This window comes from Numenius arquata, chromosome 14 (genome assembly GCF_964106895.1).
Source record: "Numenius arquata chromosome 14, bNumArq3.hap1.1, whole genome shotgun sequence".
In the NCBI taxonomy this organism is placed as follows: domain Eukaryota; kingdom Metazoa; phylum Chordata; class Aves; order Charadriiformes; family Scolopacidae; genus Numenius; species Numenius arquata.
In genome coordinates this window covers 2,625,932-2,652,455 of record NC_133589.1, presented here as the reverse complement: position 1 = coordinate 2,652,455, position 26,524 = coordinate 2,625,932, and the positions used below count along the sequence as shown (strand labels likewise).

The window sequence follows — 26,524 nt, the reverse complement described above, 5'->3', positions numbered from 1 at the left end:
GATTATGCAGCTGCCTAATTCAAATCAATGGGGCTCCTGAAACATTTTCAGGTATTTTTAAATACTGCTGTAGAACTTCCTTGTTTACAATGTTATGATTAAGTGACTTTTTTCTAAGTCATCTAAAGCATTAATAAAAATCTCTTTAGCTTTTCTCTAATATTTTTTTTTACTCCGAGCGGCTGCAAATAATGCAAACCTTGTTTTATGGCTTTATCTTTTACTTCTTAGTGCAGCATGTCTTCTTGTGTTGATAACTAAATCAGAAGCCAAGTTACATAAGTTCTTTATAATTCCCAGTAAGCCATAATTGACTTCTTTTGTTTTGGAATCCTAATACAAATAAATAAAATTAATAGAGCAGCAGAATAAATAGCAGCAAGAGTACAACTGCCATGCCTTGCTCCCAGCTCACTAACTTCGGGAAGCAACTGTTGATAACGCCTGCCAGCTAAAATACTTTGATGTTATAACTGACACGTGGCTGTCCATAAGGAAGGTTATAATATCCAGAGGGTCAAGAAACTTTAATAGGTCTCATGCTGAAAGACAGGTCATTTTAGTTTTACTGGAAAGATGCTTTCAAGATGATTTCAACTCTTCTGCCTTGGAATGCTCCAGAGGTTCTCCTAAGTTTGTTTTTTATGACTTTGGGTTTATTAACTTTTCCCTTTTCCAATAACTTCAATCCCTTTTTACTGTTTCAGAAGCCTTGGCACAATTCGGGTGCGTTTAAGTTGCAAACGTTACAGGAAAGTACCTAAATCAAAACATTGTGGGAGAGAGACCGTGTGGAGGAGCAGATGTTTACAGTCTCTTGACTTCTGCGGTTGAGAAGAAGCAAACACATTTCTATAAAAACTCAATGTGGTAAAAAGCATTTTTAGTTGCCTGTGGTTTAGTGCTTCACCTGCCTGGGAAGGTGTTTCTTTTGTCTGCTTTTGCTTTTATTACCTTACCCGGCTGTACTTATTAACTCCCGTGTTCGCTGGGCTGTGGTGCCCCTGGGGTGGCGGGAGCGGTGGCGGGGCTGGCACGGCTCAGAGCTGGCTCTGGCTCCGTTCCGTGAGCCCTCGCCGAGCACATCTGCTCGAGCTGGCGCTGCCAGGTCAGGCGTCGGGGTGGCCAGATGTTGCCACTGCAGATGTTTTAGCACCACGGTGTGGTTGGGGCCAGATGCTCAGCTCCCACCCTGCCGGCGCTGCCATCCCCGTTGGGAACATCCCTCTTCCCGAAAGGGGGATGGAATCATGGAAAACACGGGTCAAAATCGGCCAGCGCTGACTGGCCATTGCCAACTGTACCGTTACTGGGTTTAGAAGTAGATGAAGATTTTAAACAAACTCTTGTTCTTTGGTGTGAAAAGCAGGATGCAGCCTGTAGGACAGAGGAGTATCATTATTTGGGTATCATCCCCTGTGTCCTCTTGGTATTCAGGACTTGTGCGCCTATTAAAAGTTGGAGGTAAATGTTTTGGATGTGGACACGGGAAGGGAACGAGATGGAAGAGAACAGGAAAGACCAAAGCTTTTTTTTTTTTTTTTTTTTTATTTTAACAGAAAATAGATTGAATGTGATTTGGCCACTGCACCTTAATGGGTAATCCCCACTCTGAGCCTCAGATGAAAAGAAAAAATCTATAAGGCTAGGGATAATGCCAGAGGATTTTTGCAGGCTTTTTTCAGATGTAAAGTGAGTTACTGAATAGCGCAGCCCTTAATGATAACTTTTTCTTCGAGCACGGAGCTAATTCATTGATTTAGCCTAGTTGGGTAAATCCATTTTTTGTTACTTGCACATCCCACGCGCAGAGACCTTTTTGCGTGTACCATTTTTTCTTTTTCCTCACTTGTCCCTCAAGATATATTTTTCCTAAACCTCTGGCCGGCCTGCCCCAGCAGCGCCGGTGGTGCCAGCAGCGGGGTCCCCCTGTCATTGGGTGTCATCGGCCCCAGAGGGAAGAGTTCTCAGCAGCAGAGAGTGAAACCTTCTCTGAGCCAGAACCAAAATGAATCCTTCTCCTGGAAGGCTGGAATGCGAGAGCAGATTTCTCCTCACGCTCGCTCCCTGAGCATGGACGTTGGAGACCAAGAGTCAAGGTTACCTAGATGGTAGGCTCTTTTCCTCCACCGAAATATTCTCTTTGATGACTGGGCACGGTGGATCTTGGTGTCTTGGCTGACCTTATTTCAAACACACAAGGTCCTGCACCGGGCCAGGGTTTGCCTCAGAGCTCGCAGGAGTTAGAGAGATGGAAGAGTTCAATCAATGCCAAGAAGAAGGAGGAACTTCCAAACAGACAGGGCAGGAAGGAGATGTCCAGGGGCTGTGTAGGGGGAATGCCCGTTGAAAAAGAAAAAGTTGAAAAAGAAAAGTAGAGATATTCTGGGTTAGGCTGTTCTGAGCCCGGGTGCAGCGGTTGGTGTCGGCAGGGCTTGCCGCAGTGAGCGTGGCAGCCTCTCGGGACTCCCAAAGTGCTCTGTAAACTTCACAGCTGTGGGAAACACGGACGGGGATTGCTGCATCCAGCACTAAAATGCATCCGCGGCGAGCGTGAAATACGGTAACCGCTTAGTGCCACGCAGGAGCCGTCCTTACGGCGGAGAGCGAGAAGCGTCTTTTCAACTTGAGAGCGGAGGGGACAGAACGGCCACGCAAATGGCATCTGTGCGGGACAAGGGCTGACACCACGGTCCCGCTTCGTGCCCTCGTCCCCGGATACAAATGCTCTGCCAGGAAAATGCTTTGCCTTTTCTGTAATGGTCCGGGTCTGAGTTTCTTATCTTCTGTGAAAAATGGTACATGCGCAGCACAGCGTGCTCCCGCCGTAACCTCTGGTTCGTTACTGATGCAGGGGGCGAGTGCCAGCTATTGAATCAGAGGGCTGGGACCAAGCTAAAGGTCAGGATTGTTTCTACGTCCAGAAAAGCGAGCGTCACCTCTTCTTCTTTGCAAAAGCACTAATACGTGGAGATGTAAAAGTTCACGTCTGGTGAATATCGCGGCTCTCATCTCGCATCGGGGTTGTGAAGCAAACAGACGGGTGGGAAAAGGCAGTTTCTCCATTGGGGAGAATCGCATGAAGGGATGGACGGAGTTCAGGAGACGGGGGTCACAGGCGGAGAGTCACTGCTATTCTCCAGGGTGGGGAAAAATGTGTTTCTGCCAGGAAAAGCAGACAATACCTGGGAACAATTTGAAAAGCCAGGCTGACTCCCAGAGCTTGCTGGCCTCCAAGATAAGGCTTTGACCTGCGTCCTGATCCCACTGCAAAGACTTGCTGTTTTTTCCAGCTCCTTCTTGCTTTCCACAGCCTCTGGCCTCCAGCAGCTTTTGAGCTAACTTTGCGCTTCTTTAAACTTTTTTTTTTGCCTTTTGTAGTTTGACTTGTGTGATAGAGGACCGAATGCCCTGCATCTGTAGGGAAAGACAGTCTCTCCTTCAAGACACGCATGGACTCAGATACCTCTGCTGCATGTTAAATTGAAGGATTTTGCCTCTGTTATTTGGGATTTCTCAATTGTTAAAACATTTCAATGCCTGTCATTAGCGAAGGGGCATTAGGTTGACAAGGCCAGTTCCTCGGTCCCCCCTATTTACTCACCTGCATCAGTTATAGATTAATTATAACCCACTGGGTCACCTCTGCTTCATCAGACTGTTTTCTCTAAGGTTTGGTTTCATTAGAACTTTATTATAGAATTAATTCATTTTTTCTAAAGCCATCAAATTCAAGGCTGAGCTGTGAATTTTCCTGTTAAAGAGGAAGGTATCCCAGGTCTGTGCTGTGATTCAGCAGATTCTGCCTTCTCAGCCCAGGCTGTCACCAGATCAGTGCTGTCGAATTAAGCAGCATCTCCTTGACTTTCTTCCCCTTCGCTCCTCTATCTGTGAAATGGAGACAGCGCTAATCTCTTGTTTGTGTAACTCTCTAATGTTTGTCCGGCACTTCAAAGATGCCAAGTACAATAAAACTGCCAAGCATCCCTTTCCCTAACAGGATTGATGATTTACACCCAAAATGCTCATTTTTGTGCTAAAACAAGATCACCTGAAAGATACTGCGGTTGGAACCAAACCAAGGAAGGGGGGAGGAGGAAACCATCTGTTACACAACAGCAGAAATGTTTCAGGGCATTCGCCTGGGAAGCTCTGGGTGACGAGTTTGGAATATGAAGGCTTATTTATATGGATGGAGCTAATTTTCTCTAAGTTATTCATTTTTCACTTAGGGAATTACCTAATCTTACAAGAGAGTCTAGGAGGAAAGATTCATTTATTCTTTGTCTCGTTCAGCCCCAGGCAAGCCTGAAGATGCTCTGCCTCTTCCACTCCTGCTTTTTAACTGCTTCTATTAATGGAGCTTAAAAGATTTTTCTTCTTCTGGGTAAAAAGGGTTAATCTTTCTCGTTCTCTCTCACCCTTCTCCTCCTCTTTTTCTGGAGAGTTCTTTTTTTGGCGTCTCTGGCTGTTTCTATCATCTTCTCCCCCTAATCTGCCACTATCTGAAGAATTCATTACATTTCAAATCAGAGGCCTTGCTGCATACATTAGCAGGTTTTAATAGACTTGCCACGACTCAAAAAGGAGGAAAAAAAAAGAGAGAAGATTTAAAACTCTTGTCTTGCCGAAAGCAGACAGATTGACTCAAAAATGACTCAGTCAATAAAAGATGAGTTTTGAAAAGGCTTCCCTCCGCTCAAAGGGAGCTCGTATTCCAGCGAATTAGGTTTTTCTAAGCCCACTGTCAGAAATTAATAATACATACAGCATGTAAAATGGATTTAGCCCTCTACAGCCTTATACAAACATATCTTTGACTTGCTAAATGTGACACGACTACCAGGATTTTCCAGCCTTTATCCCAGGAGTTTGTCATCTCTCCAGAGTGGTGACCTCAGTGGAATTTTTAAGCGCATCCAAAAAAATTGCTAAATGAGATTTTCGTTAAGAATTTGTTTATACTTCTCTCACCCTTTTTCTCCACCCAAACCCCCTGTCAGAGCATTTTATTATTATTATTATTATTTGCAGTCAAAATTGTGCTAAAAGCTCTTGTTTTAAACTCTCAAGCTCTTGAGTCCCTTCACTAGAGTCTCAGGAGCCTTCCTTCGAAGAAGGAGGTACTGAGCCTTCTGCATTGTAGCAGAAATCTGTCATTTGGTTTTTTACTGCTGCCACAAAAAGGCTTAGAGGCCATTAAAATATCTCTTTCTTAGAAAAAAAATAAAGGGCTTCTGTCTTATTAGACCTATCCACAAGTATTCTTTTGTGATTTGAGGCCTTCCCAGGTGGTCCTGCTCACCTTGCTTAAGGGAATTTGAACATGCAGGTGTGAAATCAGTCGCCACTCCTGCTTGTTCCTCAGCTGATAAGAATTAAAAGAATTAAAACGGTACCGATTTTAACCTGCTTGGTGATTGGTCTGGATCCTTTACTTAAATTGCCTTCATTCGGCCAGAGCTCTAAGGATCTGTGGAAGGTGTTGGTTTTAGCAGGTAAGGCCACAGAGTCTTCTGGGTGGCTGTGAGCTGACTCTATTTTCCAATCTCTCATTATTTTCTCATTCTTCCAAGTCTTACTCTTTTATTTGTTTTTTGCTCTCTATATTTCAGAGTGCTCGACTCAATCCTGAAACCTTTTCTGTGTTCTTTCTCTCTCTCTAAAAATCTTGTTCCTACTCCCTTTCATTATTTATTATGAATTATGCTTTATGTTAAGTCTGCAAATTCACTGCGTGTCCTTGCCTCCTCGTGCATCTGTTCTGTCCCCTGCCTGCGTTATTCTAAATATTGGCTTTGTTGTCCTCTGCTTGTGGAAGGTCCTGTATGAATGTGTGGTAGTGATGTGGTGTCTGGCTCTGGACTGTACCTCCCAGATGATGTAGAGAAACCTATAAAAATGCTGGTGAAGAAAGAAACGTCCTAAAGGTTCCATTTCAGGCCGTTATGTGCTGTACAGATGTTTCCTGGACTCAAAATGGGCAGAGCTCATAATTTTTTAAATGTGTTTATAGGTTGCATGAAAAGACTGAGCTTAGAGTTGTTGACGAGAAGCACCCAAAAAGCGCAGTGATAGTTCTGTCTCTGCCATTATCACAAAGAGGAAACTTGCCCAGATTTTCTTGTGTTTCTCTGGCTCCAAAGCAGAGATCTCTAACCTGGGGTGTTGGTGTTTCAAAGAGGCTTCCATCAAAGTAATGAAAAGCATTTTTCACACAGATGAATATAATAAACTAGTTCAGCACTAGCAAAAGTATTTCACTTCATAAAAAATTTCTGTTTTCATTTCTAAGGACAGACTGTTAGGTTGGTGGTTTTTTTTTTTTTTTTTAATGTGATTTTGCTATGTAACTAGAAATGACCTGTCCTCAAAGGACACCCAGGAGAACATCACCTTCTCCAACACTGTTTTCCCCACCGCTGAAGAAATTGGGGTGATTGGATCCCTTGGTCCTTCTTGCACAGGCATGGACCTACTTACTCATTTCTGTCTAAGAGCCACCAGTAACTGATTACTTGAAATTAGAAATTCTGCTCCTTGCCCCCCTCGACCCATGAACATTGGCCAAGCAGATGTTGGTTATCGAGTCCCATTCTAAGATACAACCAGGAATTTTACAGAAACCCCAGGAAGAGAACACTTGTCTGTCTTGCAGATGTTTAGTCCTTGGTGCTTAAAAAGTGTTGGAAGAACCAAATGTACAAGAACTAGAAATCAGCTGGAAGAGGTTCCCCCTCAGGGTCTTTAATTTATAACATACCAAGCTCCTTCCCAGGATAAGTCTCCAAAGTTAATGTCCTGTCATCTTGTGTCATAATCAGGAGCTTTTTGTGTTCTCACGAAGATGTGCTCCTAATGCTGGCGTAGAGATGAACAAAATTGAAGGCAACAAGCCTGACTCTTCCTCTAGTTTTGTGCTTGTTTCCAACTTAGTTTATTTTTTAATCTGTTCCGTGTTCTCTTGACTTGAAAAAGGAGTTTTCCCGGTGAATATTATGTCACTTTAGCTTCCAGCTGCTGTGCTGGGATGTAGCCACCCAATAATCTCCTTAGGAATAATTGCTGGTGTCTTTTCAGATCATTTTTGTGAAAGGTGACAAACTGCTCACCATGGTGAGATGTTAATAACACGGAGATGCCCTTTGTTTGAAAGCTGGTGCAGAAATTACCCCATGCGGTTGTTGGAAAGTCAGAGTTGTAATGGTAAGAAGTGAGGAACGGATCCGTTCATTTGCATATAATTCCAGGGCTTATGTGTCATCTTTTGTGTAAACCATACAATTTCCAGCGCGGTAGGGAATGTGCGCTCATAATGCAGAGGGACAGGAACACGGGCTCGGTCTCAGCATGGATCAGGGTTAAAGAGATGTCATCTACTTAAAAGGAGGGGGTAGGAAAGAAGAAAACATGATCTGCAGGAGCTGCATGGAGAGAAACATGGATATTTAATGAATCCAAGTTGTCAGACCAGCTCAGGGGAAGCTATAAATCCTGTGATCTCCTCTGAGTAGGCATCAGGAAAAGAGAAGAATTTGGCTCGAAAGGAGCCAAATTTCAAAACCTGAAAGAGGTGTGTCTTGAGCTGAACTTTCTCCGGGTCTGCCCGGAATCACAACAGAGACTCATTGCTTGGTTTTCTTGTGGCTCCTGTAGACAAAGGCTGCTCAGGTGTCCCTTTACCGGTCAGATACGCTAAACTGAGATGGACATCTTTATAACACTGAAATGAAACTCTTAAAGACTCTCTTAACTGCAGCTGAGGGCTTTCCAGCATGTTCCCAGCGTAGGTTTCTCAGCTCTTTCGTGAAGAGGTGATTTTTTAGGAAAATGAATGGCACAGGTACCTGTGGTGTTTTGCGATTTAGTCTGAGACATCCATAAATACTTGGTTTGCCTTTTTTTTTCCTCTTCCTTCTCTCTCTAAGAAGCTAGGAAGTCTCTCTGAGTAGCCAGTCAGTCCCAATGATGAACCTAACAATTAGAGCCTCAGTGCCCATCTTCCAAAATTTCTAATAAAATTGCATGAATATTTAATACCCAATTATTAAATATTTAAAAATTTAAAACCGAACTGGTTTGGAAGTTAGCACGTGATGAATAATTCAGAATTGGGAAACGAGACTTGGTGCTTGAGCTGAGATAGATGTTACCATTCCCATCTGCCTGCCCAGAGATAATTTTGGTGGCCCTCTTGATTTTGGGAGAGTTTGTGGGGTTTGCTTGGAGGCTTCAAGCCTTCAGCTCTTCCTCCAAGAGCGTTAGCACAAGGTTGAGAGAAGTAACCCTCCCTCTCCATAACAACGCTACAGACTCCTGTGATGGAAATACGAGCTCCAGAGGCTGAAATAATGTGATTGAAAGCCTGGTTATCCAGGAGATGGCTCTGTTTCCAAACATCTTTCATGCTCCAGGGAAAAAAGATTGCTTGTCTTTACGTCTGTGTCACATTCCTGCAGTTTTGTTATTTGAAAGCCCTTTTTTCCCCTGTTGCTGTTCTGCTCCACGCTGAACCAGCGTTTCGTGCAGCTCCGGCACGATGATCTTTAAAGGGCTGTTTTCATAAAGTGGCCACCAGAAAATGAAGTAGAACGTGAAAAATATGCCAATAAAAATAGGGCAGGACCTGCTGTCCTGGGAGAGGAGGTCCAGGGCACTCCGAAGAGCGCACAGAGGAAATGTCTGGTGTGATTTTTGAGTGGAATAAGTGCCTTTGGGACCTGCTGCAGGAGCACGAAGAGAGAAAAGAAGGATCTGGGGAAGGTTTGAGTAGTTGGCATCCAGAGTGCTTTCAGGCCAAGAGCAATATGTTTGCAGTGCCAACACTTCAAAACACTATTAAGGGGATAAACAGGAAAAAAAAAAAAAAAGAAAAGGATTGAATAGAAGGAGCGAGTGGAGGCTTTTTAGAGCTTAGTTTCCTTTGGAACAAAAGCCCTAAAACAAACTCTGCAATCTTCTGCCATTAAAAACACAAATCGGGTGGTGTGCTGCAGAGACTTGCCTTTATCTGTTGCGGTGTGATTGTGTTTTGGTCCCCGCTGGCTGGCTAAAGCGGTGTGCCTTCGTCCTGGCCGTGCTGCGCACAGCGGCAGCGCTTCCATTAGCCCGGGCCGGGCAAACAAATGAAAGGGCAGGCTGACCTTTCAGCAAAGCTGCCGTACCTAGGGACGGGGGCACCGGGCTTTGTCTCAAAAAAAAAAAAAAAAAAAAGCGACTTCTGGAGCCGGTAATGGTGTTGTGATGTCTGTCAAGGAGAGAGGCAGTTCCTGGGTAGGAAGGGATTTAGTCCAACGCAGTGGCATGTTCTGATTTACAGCCACCCTCTGAATAGTCAGGGTTTAGAGTTGGGTCTGTGCATTCCAAATAAGAACTAAAGGATGACTATGTGGTGCCCTGTCCCATCTCGGACTCGGTCTTACACCACATAATTATTTGATAAGCTGCTTTAGAAATAGTGGGAATCTCTTTCGGTGTTTATTAATTCTATATTTAGATCCATCTGCCAGCAAAGCTGGGGTATCTTTGTGTTGGGAGCACAGACTTTGCAGTGCAGGGGAGAGAGGGAGACGGGATGCTGTAAGTAGCATAATCTTGGACGCTATCGCTGAGTGTCCAAGCCTTTCCATGAGTCTCAACATCAGAATTTGAGCATAGAAGGTTCCTGGAGTAAGAGCAAAACAGCCGTGCTCTGGGGAAACCTTGAAATCCCTCTCTTGCTGGTGGTGAAAAGCTGCTGTTCGTAGCCTCGCTGAACATCATCAGATAATAAACTTTAAAGCACTCTCTAATGCACGATTGAATGCTGTCCACCCTGCATTATGAATGAGTATAACTCCTGCAAGTAATCTTCACTTTGAGAAGGAGCAAACAAATATTTCTGGAGCAGTTTTTCTGTGTTTGTTTTAGGAGCAGCTGTTGGGTGCCGTTTGGGAGGTTTCAGTAGCGTCCGGTGTTTTGGGTGGTAATAGCAGGGATGTGCCGGTGGAAACCAGATAATGGGCAGGGTGCAGGAGAGGGGATCAGGCGGGGGATAAACTCGCCTATTAGATGCTTCTGCAGACTACCCCGTGTAATTAACAATGCGTGTTGTATTTGTTAATTATATAGTCCCTAGGATTAATTCTTACATTAGACACTCAAGTGGTTTCAAAGCCACTCTTTTTCTTGGGAACAGCCCAGTGGAGAAGTGATTCTGCTTCCTCTGAGAAGCGATACAAGTCGTGTCCCTGTTCTTCTACCAGAATTCCCTGAACTGCAGCCCATTAAAAGCTCCAGTGATGGGGTGTTTTTTGATAACTCCAAAATAGATTACCTGGAAAACAGATGGACTGGAAGACTTTTGCCTAATATTTGCTGGCTTGTTCTACAAGCAGAAGGCAACTGCTTTCCTGTAAACTGAAGTGATGCAGTATATTTATATTTTGAAGGTGAGGTTATATTTTGCATAATGACTATCTCTGGCTGACATGGCTTTGTTCTGGGGAGCGCTGTTGGTCTGTAATTGCCATGTGGAAGGGAAATGTGGCTCCAAGACTTTAATCATCATTTGGGGGGGTGGAGGGAGATGTCTTCCTGGTTGGTTCACCATTTATGACCAGAGTGACAATCCCAACTTCCAAATGGTTTGTGCCATCTCATACTAATTGGTGATGTCCACCTTGGGCAATTAAAAGCTCTCCTGAGGTTAAGTCCTCCTGCGTCTGGGGTGAATATCACCACCCCCAATGTGTTCTGCTTCACATCGTTTCAGCTGGGGAATTTAAAGCCACCCAGGGTCACTTTACAAACACTGCGCTGCCTTCACCGAGAGCATCATGGACACACCGCAGGGGTGGCTGAGGAGCTGAGCTGGGCTTCCGAAAGCCCACTTGTCTCCTGCCTTCTCCCAGTCCCAAACAGCTTTGCCCAGGGGGAGGAGAAGGGCAGAGGAAGCTCTAAGCAGTGCCCACGCTGGGATCCCCGGGGGAGCCTTTCGCTTGGTGGGGGTTCATCTGCCAGGGCTCAATCCTGTTCCCAGGCCAACTGCAAGTGCGCTGCTGAGCCTTACAACCTTGTATTGTGATCTCAGCCTTATCAGGAGAAGAAAAGAACCCTTTATTTAATCCTAATCCATATTATATATGTGTGTGTAGGTACTACGAGAGGAAGTTTATCCCCTTCCATAGCTTCCTCTCTCTAGTCCTCAGTGTCCTGATTCTTCCCCCCTGGCCTTCTGGTGTCCTCTGCCACTTTGTGCAGGTTCTCTGAGGATAAAGGTTGATGATGAACTCCTCTCCAAGAAACGGTACCCTGGGAAAGTTGACTGAAATGGGGGCTTTGGGGGGGTGAGTGATAGGATGAGGGGGAATAGTTTTAAACTGAAAGAGGAGAGACTGAGATGAGATCTGGGGAAGAAATTCATTGCTGTGAGGGTGGTGAGACCCTGGCCCAGGTTGCCCAGAGAAGCTGTGGCTGCCTCATCCCTGGAGGGGTTCAAGCCAGGCTTTGAGCAACCTGGTCTGGTGGGAGGTGTCCCTGCCCAGGGCAGGGGTGGCACTGGATGATCTTTAAGGTCCCTTCCAACGCAAATCATTCCGATTCAGTGAAGAAAAAACATATGGGAAATGTTCTCAGTGGAGATTTCTTGGGCAGCGCAGGAGCTGGAGCTGGCCATGGCAGTGGAGACCTTCGCTTGGAACGTGCTGCCTTTGCAAACCCTTCCCTGAGCTGCAGGAAGGACAAGCTGGTGGTGGAGGGGGGGGCTGGGGGGTGCATCGAACCATATGGTGCACACACAGTTTAAAAATAAACCAGTGTTGACTGATCAAATAAATACCACTTAGGTTTAAAATTGAACAGCCAGCGCAGTCTGTTGAATACAAAACTGTTTTTTACCTTCAAGAAAAGTTGTAATTCATGGTTGTAATGTCACAAATTGCAAGTTTTGCGAAGAACAATTGGAGTCTGCCAGACTGTGGTGGGGAGAGCGTGGTGTGGGGCTGCCGCACCGGCCGGGTCCCTGGTTCCCCCGCTCACCTGGGGTGTAAAACACACCCATAAAATCTAGCAAAGCGAATTTTATTTCTCAATAGCAATGGTCATAAACTTGTCTACATCAGAAAATGCTCAGCTCCTCTTCTGTTAGCCTTTATTTAATATGATACAATTTATTTTTTATATTGTGTCCTTCACAGAATATCACAGAACTCTTGTGAAAAGACACGGTTCCTCATAAACTGAAGCTGGAAGAGGAAACTTCAGCTCGGGGTTTGAACAGGGGAAAGGCTGGAAGGGTTTTGGGTGCAGAGTTGGATGGGAAGGACAGACCCGCAATGGGGGAGTGTCATTAAATAGCCGTTTGGGGGTGGCTGTGGGTGACGTTGTGTGGGGATGTGGCATTAGGGAGATGGAGAGAAGCAGCTTGTGGAGATGGGAGAGAACAAGGGTAATTGTGGCCTTGCTTCCTGGGATTGAGAAAAGAGCATTTCCTCTTCCCATTATGGACCTTGAGTGAACAAGGTGGCCCTGGCATCCTTTCTGTAGGCTGGAAAAAAAGCCTGAGCAGTGGTTTAAATAGAATCATAGAATGGCTTGGGTTGGAAGGGAACTTAAAGACCATCCAGTGCCACCCCCTGCCCTGGGCAGGGACACCTCCCACCAGACCAGGTTGCTCCAAGCCCCCTCCAACCTGGCCTCGAACCCCTCCAGGGATGGGGCAGCCACAGCTTCTCTGGGCAACCTGGGCCAGGGTCTCACCACCCTCACAGCAAAGAATTTCTTCTCCAGATCTCATCTCAATCTCCCCTCTTTCAGTGTCAAACCCTTCCCCCTCGTCCTATGGCTCCCCTCCCTGAGCAAGAAGTCCCTCCCCAGCTTTCCTGGAGCCCCTTTAGGGACTAGAAGGGGCTCTAAGGTCTCCTCAGAGCCTTCTCTTCTCCAGGCTGAACCCCCCCAACTCTCTCAACCTAAATAGACCAGGGTTTGGTAAAAATAAAGTATTCCCCATAGCAATGTTGGGTGGCATCGGTCTGAGGCATCCTGCCAGGGCCAGGAATTCATGTGTAAATACTTTATCCTGTGTGTGTTGGAGGTAGTGACCCCCAAACACGTTACTGAGGGCAAGTAACCTTTAATGGGGAGTTAGAAGGTGCCTTCAGGCCTTTCTGAGAGAGAGATGTATTAGCCGGGATTGCAACTGAATTAATGCAGCTACATGGCTTGTGGCATCTTTGAGGATGGGCAGAACAAATTTGTGTTTTCCCGGGGAAAAAAAAGACTAGTGGTACATTTAATTTCATGCCACTTTTGGCATGCTGAGAGCTGCATTGTTTCCTCCCCTTTCCCTGGGGAAAAGGTTAAGCGTGGATTTGGTTTTCTTTGGTGTAGAGACTGCTATTACTATTGATTGACCCGGCTGAACTCGGAGCAGGAGCCAAAGCTGTGGTATTTCCAGGCAGCTGTGAACATTTTCAGATGTAAGGAGTGTAAAAGCAATGGAATAAAAAGCAGTGACATTTTCAATATGAGACCAAAAAAGCCCAGCTCATATTTTATTTATTTATCCAAAATAGTTTGAATTATTCATTAAAGTCGATAGAAGTGTGTGAAAATACAAGGTGTTTCAAGAAGCAGCATCATTAGGGGGAAGTTAATCATTTGGCAGTATTAATTTTGTAACAGGTTAATGATTTGGGGTTTTTTTTTGTCAGCAAGGACTCTTTTTTTTTTTTTTTTTTTTTTTTTTTTTTTCCCCATCAGACTCTTCAGGACAGGCAATTTTTTGTGTGTACTCCTGGCCTGAATACAAAGGAGATGGGGCAGATGATTCCCAAATATTTTCTTTTTCTTTCTGTGCTCCTCCTTTTATTATTTTTTTTCTAGGCAAAGTAAACAGCGAGTCATTATCCCTGACCAAGGCATAGCCTGCCAAATCTTACACTTATTTTCTCAGTTCTTAGTTGTTTCATTAACGCTTCAGTGAGGGATGCTTCGGCATCCCTTCTCTGGGATGAGGGATGTTTGTGGTGTGACTTTTCCCCATCCCTGGCTTCTGCAGAGCCCACTGGCACCTTCTCGCACGTGGTGTCTGCAAAGTGTAACAGAGTCACAGAATGACATGGGGTTGGAAGGGACCTCTGGAGATCATCTAGTCCAACCCCCTGCCAGAGCAGGTCCACCCAGAGCAGGTTGCACAGGAACATGTTCAGGTGGGTTTTGAATGTCTCCAGAGAGGGAGACTCCACCACCTCTCTGAGCAGCCTCTTCCAGGGCTCTGCCACCCTCACAGGAAAGAAGTTCCTCCTCATGTTTAGGTGGAACTTCTTATATTCAAGCTTGTGCCCGTGACCTCTTGTCCTGTCACTGGGCACCACTGAAAAAAGACCAGCCCCATCCTCTTGACACCCACCCTTTAAGTATTTATAGGCGTTGATCAGATCCCCCCCTCAGTCTTCTCTTCTCCAGACTAAAGAGACCGAAGTCCCTCAGCCTTTCCTCATAAGAGAGATGCTCCAGGCCCCTCATCATCTTTGTAGCCCTTTGTAGTCGAACATGGGACCTCACGTGAGTGCTACATACAGGGATTCTGGTGTTCAAATGCTGCCGTTTAAAGATATAATTAAACCTAATTCTCCAAATGTTGTGAAAGATCTTAAAGGATCAAAATACTCATCGTTCTGCAGGTGGTGGATAAAACTAGTGGAAGCAGCAGCGCTGTTGTCAGAGACCTGCTCCGTTAGCACACCTCGACCTGTCCCGAAAGGATCTCCCTCTGCTCAGTGCCCTCTGCGGCTGGGCCTTAAACACTGCTCTGAAACACGCTGAATTGCACCCTGTGCTAAGGTTGACTTTTAAATCATTTTTTTCCTGACGGTGCTAGAAATTTGGCGGGAATTAGCGGTATTAGGTGAGGCTTAAGAATTAGTGCCGTCAATTCTTTGAATTGAGATGCAGAGCAAACAATGACCTGCCTCTTAGCTTAACATCTTCACTTTTTTGGGGGGGGGAGAATATTAGAAAGACTAATTACTGTCCCCAAGGCAGTGCATGTGCTGCTTGTGCTGTTCCCTGGGTGCAGGGAACCTGCGGTGCCAGGGCTATGCGTGGGCAGAGCCGTGGTGCAGAGAGGCAACGTAGGTGTCCTGTCCCTAAACGTGGGCATCTCGTGACATTTTAGACACCCCAAAGTCTCGGAGACGTTGGCCCGGGGCTGGCTGGTATGACATGGAACCTGTAAGAAACCTCTTTCCTGCAGAAGCGTGGTGGGAAGCTGTGAAGGACGCCCTGGGGTGTCTCGGGTGGCTTTGTTTCAGAAGTGGGACCCCATCCTACGTTTCTCCAGCCTCAGGTTACCTCCTTACCGAGTTATCCTTCCACGAGTCGTCCTCACAAGGTGGCTCCTTGGTTGTGTCGGCAGAGCCCTCAAGGTACAGCAGGGAAGTGGGCATAGTCCTGATCACTGTCCTGAGTTAATCTGGGAACAGCCCTGACCTGAATTGTTTCCACGGGATAAATAAATACCGCAGGAGGTGGACATCAGCAGTTGCTATGGCTGAACTACTGAGGGCTGCAATTTAATGGGGTGTAAAGGAAGAGCAATCCCTGTTTTACAGTCGGGGTTCAACAGACCTTTTGCTGGGGGCAGTCGCAAACTTAATTCCCATCATGTCCCTGTACCTGCTTGTGGTTTTTTCCCTGCCCCGTCCCCAGGCTGTGCCAGTAAAGAAACGCTGTTGGGGTGTTGCTACCGGAGCCAGGGAGGGGATGACAAGGCTTTATCCCATCCCTGGCTGCTGCTGGCACCTTCAGCTGCATCTATATGAGCGGTTACTGAGTTCAGTGCCCGGCACAAGGCACATCTAATGGGGAGATAATGTTTTTTTAAAGCAGGTGAATTCCTTTAGCCAGGACGGCTGGTGCAGTAACGCACCGAAACTGCCGCAGGCACTGGAAAGAGGGCCAGGACGAGGCGAGGGCACGCTGTTGGGAGTGAAGGCTTCCTAGTCCTTCAGTTAAACTGAAAAACTCAGAATTTCTCGCATAGAAGATGACTGTAGTCAATTTTTATTTTTTTTTTCCCTTTTTCACCCCAAGGGTAGTGGAGGAAAGCGTTGCCATCGCTTAGTTGCTATTCTGGATGCACAAGGGTGCAGTCGAACGAGGCCAGCGCTGTTGGGTGGGTGATGAGGCTGCAGCCCGACGGGAGCGAGGATGCTCACCGTGGCCATTAGCAGCACCAAGTCGGAGAGAGAAAACAGTGGAAAAGGCGCTGACTCTTCATGAATAACGAAAGCCGCTCGAGGAGTTCATGAATTAGTGTGCCATCCACCTCCAAGGTTATAAAAGTCAGGAAAGGCAGCCTCCGCGACATGGTAGGAAAAGGCAGATTTACTTTTCCAAGGCTAGGCTGCATTTGTTAGGAAAAAAAAATCACTGTTGGACATGTGCGATATATTAAAGGCAGTGCTGTCTCTGACAGCAGTGAAATGTTATTTACCACTGCAATGTGGTCACTGAATTTTTACTTTCATATATAGGATTTCGTCCTTAACAGTTCCATAGCTGAATGAAGACTGTGAGAATATTGAGGTCAGAGGTGCCAATTAGCCTCCTGATTTCAGAGGCTGATTACTTAATTAATCGGAGGCCCAGACCCAGCTGAGATGATGGGGGAAAAAGTTGTAACAATCCAAGGAAGGGTTGAGTTAATCACATGGTGATGAGTTTGGTAGGAATGGAAAGGTGGGTGGTCAGGAGGGACACGGCCTTTCCAAGCTCATGGGAAGGGGCAGTGTGTAACCCACCACCCTTCGGACTCGTAAACAGGGTTTGGATGCTCTTTTTACCTTACATCCCCCAGCAGTTGGGGGTTTCTCTGTATAGCAGTGTTTTAATGATCCCCGAGACTGGCTTGTTCCTCTTGATAGAGTGAGGTAGAGCTGGGGGGGAGACTTGGAGTAAAGGAAATACTTTGCTCATACACCGTTTCCACAAGCTGCTCAGGAAGGTGGAACTGAATTAACTGAAGGTAAGGAGTTGGCCGGCGTTAACTCTCCCTGCCTGGATGCTCTCACTCAGAAGTAAAGGGATGTGTAGTTCTCTTTAACCATTAAAGAGTTCCTGTCCTCGCCTGGGGATTAAACTGAATTGGATTAAGGCCAAAGTACTTCTGAGCAGGGGCATCCTCTGTGGCATTTAAGGCACTTTAACTTAACACGTTGAATTATCCCTTTGTCCCACCCGGAGCGCCAAACCAAAGCAGCACAGGAGATAAGAGGAGACTCAAGTTCTCCTGGTGTGCTGGCAGCTGCTCAGAGGTGAATCACAGGCAAGTCCTTGGCCTCGCAGCTACCGTCCTACGTGCTTCCCGTGCCACGCTTGGGAGGTTGATGGAGACACTTTTTGGCAAATACTTGAGCAAAAACTTTTCCAGCTCGCTTGGAAAACAATAATACTTCAGTGTGAGCTGTATAAGCCCGGCCAAAACCCTTCCTTCCTACTCAAGCAGTCACCTTGCGCCAAAGTTTATGCTATCCTGGTGCCGGACCTGGGACTAGCTAAAATAAAGATATATGGCCTACATGTGCTGCAATTATGTCTCTTGATCACAGTGCAGCTGAAGCCTTAAAGCTCAGAATGACAAGGAGTTATCTGAGCGGGGAAGTCTATTTGTTTGCTGTTAAGAGTCAGGGGGTTTTTTTCCAGCCCCAGACTGCAGCGTTGATAAAACAGTCTGACTTGGGAGACATCTCTGGTGTATATGAAAGTAAAGCCAATCTCTGTAATTAATGGGGGGATAAATCGAGGTTTAATTACTCGGAAGGCACCTTGGGTGAAAGATTCATGGTAATTGTTGTGTATCCTCTTGAAGGATTCACAGCGCTGGCAGCTCCCTCTGTAGCAATAAAACACGGGGTGAGTGGCGGGCAGTCTCCCAGGACTGCTCTTCCAGGGACTGGTCCAGTTAAGGTGGCAAATGCTAAGAGGCATTTTCTCACAAGAAAAGCCCCTTCCTGAATCTGGAGGGATTCCTAAGCGGTGTGTTGATTTGAGATCAAAGCACTTGCCGTCAAATCAAGAGTACGTTGGAGCAGATTTCCCTTATAGGCAGATTTCCCACGATGTGACAATATAGAGGTGTATTTCTCACCTTTTTTCCACTTTCTTGCTTCCTGTAGTGTATCGCCCTTCTCTTGGCTTCTGTGTAGAAAATAAGACAAGGGCAGGGAGGAAAGGATGCTCTAGCTTTGAATTTTGTAGCACGTTGTTAAAAGGCTGGCTGAGCAAAAGGAAAACCCATCCCAGCAAGACACGCCTGTTCTCCTTATTCCCCAGTTTATTATCTTTTGGTCTGCTGGGACCAGGAGGAGAGGGTTCTAGCTTCCCTGTGTCTTTACTCTGCCTGCTTAATTCACTTCTAAAAAAGTTAATTGACCTTTCCAATTCACTTAGTTTGGCTAGCACTGTAAATGCAGCACAGGTTTTTTCGTGGTTGATGTATAATGAAGTGCCCGTTTTCTTCCTCTACAGAGCTGAAGAAGCAAGTGGAAAGTGCAGAACTGAAAAACCAGCGTCTGAAAGAAGTTTTCCAGACCAAGATCCAGGAGTTCCGCAAGGTGTGCTACACGCTGACGGGGTACCAGATCGACATCACCACCGAGAACCAGTATCGACTCACCTCCATTTATGCTGAGCACCAAGGGGACTGCCTGCTCTTTAAGGTAGGTCGGCGCATCCCTCGCTGCACCTACTTCTTCGGGTTCATGGTTTTCAGCGTGTCGGAATATATTTGCTTTTTCTCAGTGCTTCGACTGGAAAATCACTGTCCCCCTGCTATGTGACAGGGTGTTCCGTATGAGGGAAGTAAAGATCCTTTCTTCTTTTAAAAAATTACCTTGGAAGGTTTGGCATTTGGTCTCCCGCTTATATATCAAATTCAGGAGTAAAGAGAAGAGACTATCTATGCGCAGTACCTAAGGCAGCTGGCCTTGCACTTCACCTTTTTATATTATTGGTTCTATATGCTGTGGCAATAAAACCTTATGTAACCATCAAGGCTTCATCCTTACTTCCCTGAGATATGTCCTCACTGTCTTTGCGATCCTCTGGCTTGTCTGCGTGTCATCGTCTTGTCTTTATGCAAATTGGAATCCCTTTTGAGCAGCAACTCATCCTTGTGCCTGTGAAGTGCCATTTATGTGAACAGCAAAGACGAGCAGCAATAACAGTCTGTCTTCTCTCAGTCTGATACCTTTATTGGTCTTGCTGGGTGGTCTCAGGTTGGGTTCCGGCTTGATAGGTGCTGTTTTTCTTCCACGTTACCTTCCAACTGGCACAGTTGGGGTGATACATTAGAGAGCTGAGGTGTGACATTGGAGTCACCGAGCTGTTAAGTTCTGTCTTTATGTTGGTTCAAGTGTCAACAGCCCAAGTTTACAGGTCAGTGGGAGAACTTTGTTCTTCCCAGTGGCAAACGCAACTGGCGCTTAAAATCAGACCAGCCTCCCACTGATCTCCCTGGGGTGGGTCTCGCTTCTGAGAAGGATGAGGGGTTTGGAGGTGTTCAATACAGGAGGGGACTCTATAACAGGACCTGGAGAAGTTCGTGTTTCTGCAGACCTCCTGCTGTGCGCCACGTGTGGGTTCCTGCAGTATCGTTTCTTTGCACAACGTTTTCCTGTTCTGCAACTGTAGAACCTGAGGAAAAAAACTCCACTAAATAAAGCAAGTGAGGGTAAATATAAGACAGCACCTAGGATCCTCAGTAAAACTAGGAAAATATTCCCAGAACAGTTGTATTTCTTGGCCTTATGAAGTCTCTGGACTAACTGGGAGAAATGGGAGCAAGAGATTTTGGTGTCTAGGGAGGAGGAGAACTCTGTTGGTTTTAAGGTACTGCCCTTGAATCCTAAAAGCACTTCTCTGTTGAGGTGGTGCAATGCTCTAAGACCTCCAGAAGCCTGTGCTCTCACCTGTAGCATTAAATGTTTAGTGAATGAAACTTCAGCAGACTCCTGGAGGTGTCTGTTGAATGCCATGTCTAGCAATACAACTGGCGGCTGTAGGAGAGATGATGTGCTTGGAGAAAGTGAAGAAAATGTGAGAAAATTGCATGCTGACCACGTGAACAAGAGCTGGCTGGTTTCTCAGTAGCTTGTCTCCAGTAGGATCCAATTCTCCTTCATGTCACAGCAATAGAAATAATCTACATGCAAGAGAATGAATAATCAAATATGGATTCCTCTCCCTAAACGCTTTTCTTGCTGTCTTTTCTTCACTCAAGTCTTTATTCCCAAGTATGTCCGGAGGATGGAGGTGAGTGTCACCAGGTAGAGCAGCAGCATTCCAAGATCTTGCGTTTCTCAAAGCCAAGGCTGGATTGCTTAGCGATTGATGGAATTCCTCAGCCTCTCTTACCTCAAACACCTCTTCGGATAAGAGAAGCAGATTTGCCAATTAGAGCCTGAACAACAAAATCTCAGTTTCTTTCTCCCTGTTGGGTAAATCGTGGACGATTCCCACTGTCTGCAGCTTAGAGTAGCAGTGGAATATAAACAACAAATTATTTCCTTGCTGGGTCCAGGCAGCTGGTTCTCCTCTACATACCAAGGCTTGAATCCTGACTGCGGCTTCCAGCGAGGTTCTGTGTTTGTGCTGTGGAATTTCTGAGTTGTAACAGACTGTGGGTGTTTATGTGCATTTCATTAACCCAAAGAGGTCACAAAGCAGGGAATGCTATTTGTATTTATTCCATTCAAGCAATTTATGGAACAGGGTCTATATAATTAAACCAGAGAAGTCCCCTGGTACTTTACAAGCTTCTGTAGTTTGCCTGTAAACTTTAGAGCATATTTCTTTAGCTCTGCTGGTGGCATTTAATTTTCAGCAAGGCTTCAATAGCAGGGATGCAATAGGAGCTGCTGTAATGTAACCCCTTCAAAGCTAAATGAAGATGAAAGGTGTGCCCGGTTTTCCCAACCAAGGTATGTTGTTATTGTAGCAGAGCTTATTATCTGCATGTTGTATGTGTCCAGCCAATTCGCATTAATTGGAATTAGTGCTTCAATGAAAGGGTTAATCACAGTGCCACGCTGTGAATATAAATGACTGCATCCATAAATGAGCAGTGAATTTCAATGAAGCCGTATCGGTATTTATTGGCGATTCCTATCGATGCAACAGATGAGCTCATCAACTTGAAGGATGTTCCAGTGATTTCTCAGCCCCTCCGTGTGCGAGTGCGTAGGCAGCAAGGAGCATCTCAGGCTTCACAGCTCGCTCCTGCTTGTTAGCTCTTTTTTTATTCTATTAATTAAATGCTGTGGAAAGTGATGTTGTAGATTCCTCACCAGGAGTTTAGCTTCTGATGATATTTTAGTGGGATGTAATGCATTATAGCTACTGGGGCACTTGACAGTGTGATATTTTGTAAGTGTTGCTGGTACCCGTGATGTCGCAGGCCAGGCCACCCATGAGATATCCAAGAACTCCATTGACTCCCCCTGTGACAATCGGTTAAAGATATCTATTAAAACAAACAAACATTTGCTGGGGAGCCTCAAAATCAGCTTTGCCAACTTGGAATTAAGCAGTGGGAAATCAGGATGTCATTGCTTGACCACGTGTTCATCATGATGTTTACCCTCGTCTGTGGGTAGGTCCTGGGTGAGAGTCAGGAAATGAGGTCTTTAGAAAGGCAATGACGGTGGTTTCAGACAAAGAAAGTCTTTTGGTAAACAGAAAGACTGGTCAAATTTGAAGAGGAGATGATTTGGAGACACTTGTGCAAATGAACAAACAGTGGAGAGAAATTAAATCATGGACTTTTTCTTTTTTTTTTTTTTTTTTACCTAAAGAGACAGCTCTGGCTGAAGCATTTGAAGCCAATCAATTTAAAATGAAAAGAGTGGAAGTCTTTGTATTTTTTAGACCCTAGGGCTTCAAGGTGCTGCTGAGAGCAGGAGCTCAGTAGGTTTTCTGAAGTGTTAAGAAATCTTTGTGGACACATAATAATACCTAGTTTACATTAAATATTTACATTTAACTTAAGTAGGGACATGGAGAGCTCTCTGCTTTTGAGGTGTAAAGGCAATCTCTTACTACAGAGGTTAGGAGGAAAATTCCCATGCATGCTGCTTATCTTCTGGGTTGTGTCTACATATGGTTTTGCTGCTGCAGTACCTAGCAACATTCAACTCCATCCCTAGAAATACTTGGGAATGAAGACTGGAGTGAAGAAAGGAGAGCAAGAAGAGTGCTCAGAGAGAGGAATCTGTGCTTGATTATTCCATGTGCTTCAGGTGAACCATTTCTACCATCATGGCATGAAAGTGGTGCTGGTCATTATCCTTTATAGGATCCTGGACTGAAAAGATGTTGTCCTGTGTAACAGCTACATCAAATCTAGGGGTGTTTGAAATTTTTCTGGTTTCAGGTTCCTCTACTTTCTCAGAAAGGCATCCTCAGATTCCTTAGTAATTCATGTATGAGTTATTTGGGTCTCGGTTGGTTGGTGAGGAAGTTTAAACCAGACAAACTCTTTCCAGTGTTACAACGGTGTTATGTGTCTGAACTCATAAATATTCTTGACCAAAAGGCTGCCTTTAGACAGATATTTTCTATATCCTCAGAGCCCAGTATTGCAGAGTGCAGAATGCTGTCTCCTACCAGGTGTTACTATTTTCTGTCAGAATTATAAAATGGGAACCCAAACACCCGCAGTAGCTCACTGAAGAGCATCCCCAAGGTGGTAGGTTTGATGCTTTGAAAGAGAATACCCAAGATATCAGACAGCAAACAAAACCAGAAGCATCATGACATAGCTTGTGCTCCATGCTGCAAAATAGAACTCTTATTGGTGTCCTCTTGAATTGGTAATATGGTAATAAAATCAGCAGCTTTTCTGCAACCTGTTAAATTAACAGCCAGCGTGCAGACACGCTCTTTGATGCACACATCTTTAAGGAGTTGCATCAACAGCTGTCGCGACGGAGGGAAGACAGGGCCACTCAATATGAGTGATCAGCAAGCTTCGTTTATTGATTCACACAGTGGCCTTTTATGTTCTAACATAATTAGCTCATACATATTACAAAAGTTAAGCTCATGATTGGTTAGTTCTTAGAAAGATCAACTCCGCCCTTGGTTCCTTCTTTACAGTTACTTTCATCCTCTTTTCCCATGCCTGAGCAGCTGCAACCTCCCTGTTATCATACAACAATTATAGTCAAGGACAAGGTGTCTTTACCAGCCCAGTAGTTACGGGGGCTGAATCCGATGTTTCTCAAGCTTTTGCTCGGCCAGCTGGATCATGTCTACGTGACCCTTCTCAGCTAGCCATTCTCCCACAATTCCCCCGTTTTTATTTTGAATGACATAGGCTTGGTTAAACATCCGTAACACAAGGGTTTTCATACAAGACAACACACAACTCACACAAAGCAATGCTATTAGTACAATGATTAAGACTAGCAATCCCGTCTGTAAAAGGTTTCTCAGCCATCCGGACAGACCCAACCAGTCTCCAAGAGCACCCCTATAAGGCACGTAGTAAATGGGGAGCGGGGTGTTGCTAGGCTTGCACAAAAGCTGGTCGTGTTGAGTGACCGAGCTAAAGTTATCCACACATTTTCTCGTGGGTCAAACATCTCGCTATATGGGATGGCTCTTATGCTTACAACTAAGGCAACTACTATAAAGCTTTCTATACCTAAATTAACCATTTTCTCTGTTTCAACTTCTAAGCAAATAGCATGCACATAATACCTAGGGGTTACAGACCCCACAGACTGTACAATTAATTTCTGTCTTTGCGACCTCGTGGTTCACACTCAGGCGCAGCGGTCTCAGTCCGTTGGTTTATGGTGATTAGTCGGGTCACCTTCAGCGGTGACTTCAGGGTGGTTGATGGCAGGCCTTACCCAACGGCTGGGAACCCAGATGGTACCTTGTCCCCTATGGTCCATCGTAAAAGGGGTGATTTGCGAGCAAGGGTCAATCCTCCTACTCCCGCGACCGTGGCGTTGCTCGCATAGGTCGGCCATTGAGCCGGCCACTTATGCGTGCTGATTATGGAAATGTCAGCGCCAGTGTCTAGAAGAGCAACAAGTGATATAGTTAGGTTGGCGTATTGCACAGCAACCGGGCGTTGTGGCCTTTGGCGCAAGCCGACAGTTAGTAGGGCCATTTGTCCTGTAGATCCAAAGGCTCCTTGCCCTCGTGGCTGCTCTTGCAGCGGTGGAAGGGCTCCCGCAAGATGTGGTAGGGGAATTAATTGCGCCACCTTGGTGCCTTTAGCGATGAAGAGCGGTGGAAATAATGTGTGGGCCATGATCTGGATCTCACCGTGGTAATCTTTATCAATCAGTCCCACCAACACATTAAGTCCCAGCATGGTGGCTGATGAACGGCCTATAAGTAGTGCTCCGACAGCTTGTCCATTGATACAGATTGGTCCCTGTGTGCCGGTAGCAATGCTGACAGGCTTTGAGTCCAACAGGGTACAATCTACTGCTGTTGCCAGGTCCAAGCCGAGGCTTCCGCTTGTGGCTGGTCTGAGCTGAAGGGATTGAGTGCTGCCGGATATGCAGCCGCTTTTTGTGTCAGCGCGGGGCGGCTTTTCCCGCTGAATCGTCCGTTTCCCGGTTTAGAAGCGCGACATGCAGTCTCATTGTGGTTGTCCGACCGGCAGTTTCTGCACCATACTGAGCCGGCGTTGCAGTTCCGTCTGATGTGTCCAGCAGCGCCGCAACGGTAGCATCGTGGGCGAGGTGATCCAGTAGCATTTAATCGTTGAACGGAGGCTTGCAAAGGAGCAAGGGCTGCAAGAACTTGACTCTGCGTAGCCTGCGCGTGTTCCTTTAAACTATTCCCTAGTTCCTTTACTGCCTCAACTAACATTGCCTGTGGCCCTACCGGTACCTGAGCCATCCTTTCTAGTCCTTCCTCGATAGTCCATGTCCCTGGCAATGTAGCCAAGATGTTGCGTGTGGCCGGATTACTATTTTGTATAGCACACTGCTTTAGTATAGTGCCTCTGAGATAATCGGGCACCCCGGCCGCCTGTATGGCGTTTGCTATTCGATCGATAAACAGGCCAAATGGTTCCTCTCTTCCTTGCTTAATACCCATATATGAAGGGATTCCTTTTTTTTTTTTTTTTTTTTTGAGTGAACGGCTTTTGCTTTTTTTTTTTTTTTTTTTTTTTTTTTTTTTTTCAGCTCGGTGTTGCAACGGGGCGTTAGCGACTGCCCGCCATGGCTTTATCAACTTTTTGGCTGATTTATTATCGCATATAACTTCGTCAAACAATTTATCCTCATATTTACGCCATTCCTCGTGTTCAAAAACCGTATCTGGATTATCAAAGCAACCTCTCGCTACTCCATACGCTGATAACCCAGGCAACTCCCTTTTACAATCTATACCCTGAACGCTCCGCTTTTCTAAAAAGCATTTGAGCAAATCGTACGCCGCTTGTCTATTCATACCTTCGTTATCTATACCCTAAATGCTCCGCTTTTCTAAAAAGCATTTGAGCAAATCATACGCCGCTTGTCTATTCATACCTTCGTCAGCGCGCTGTTGCAGCCTTTCAGACTTCGGCGGCGCGTAGCCGGCAGGACACTCTCTATAGGTGCTCCAGGGCGCGGGGACCTTTTCCTTTAATCCCTTTCGCTCTCGGGCGCGGGGACCTTTTCCTTTAATCCCTTTCGCCTCCTGCGCTGCTTACAGGACCAGCACTGAGACTCCGTTGACCGTGGCTCGCAGGTTCAGCCCTCTGTAGGGTCCCTGTTCGGGCGCCATTTGTCGCGACGGAGGGAAGACAGGGCCACTCAATATGAGTGATCAGCAAGCTTCGTTTATTGATTCACACAGTGGCCTTTTATGTTCTAACATAATTAGCTCATACATATTACAAAAGTTAAGCTCATGATTGGTTAGTTCTTAGAAAGATCAACTCCGCCCTTGGTTCCTTCTTTACAGTTACTTTCATCCTCTTTTCCCATGCCTGAGCAGCTGCAACCTCCCTGTTATCATACAACAATTATAGTCAAGGACAAGGTGTCTTTACCAGCCCAGTAGTTACGGGGGCTGAATCCGATGTTTCTCAAGCTTTTGCTCGGCCAGCTGGATCATGTCTACGTGACCCTTCTCAGCTAGCCATTCTCCCACAAACAGCTGCTTTGCAGATCTCTTGAACTTCAAGGTAATATGAAAACTTTCTGGCAGGGTTCACCATGGGTGCAGAGGCAGAACGTGGGGGTGGTGGAAGGGCTAAAGGCTTTGTATATGGAAGAAGAGTGCAGTGGAAGGACAGGAACCACCTTTAACTTCCTGGTCTTCCTTTGCTTCCATCGCTCATGTTCCCCGCTCTCTTGTTGCTTCTATCTTGACAAAGTGTGTAAAATGGGATAGGGCAGCTCTGCAGACAAGAATTAATAGTTTTAATTCTCTTTTCTTGGGGAGGGAAATGAGGCCGGACTGAATAAGAAAGACCTCGGAGGCTGTTTTTCAAACGCAAAGTGATGCTGCCAAACTGCTG

General features: G+C 45.8%; 1 protein-coding gene across 1 annotated transcript in view; it reads left to right on the top strand.

Moving 5' to 3' along the window:
- The window catches only part of MAD1L1 (mitotic arrest deficient 1 like 1), a 376,963-nt gene that overhangs the window by 262,140 nt on the left and 88,299 nt on the right, over positions 1-26,524 (top strand). The window contains exon 17 of the mRNA XM_074158818.1: positions 18,511-18,701. Coding sequence (XP_074014919.1) covers positions 18,511-18,701 — 191 coding nt within the window. The remainder of the gene's footprint in view (positions 1-18,510; positions 18,702-26,524) is intronic.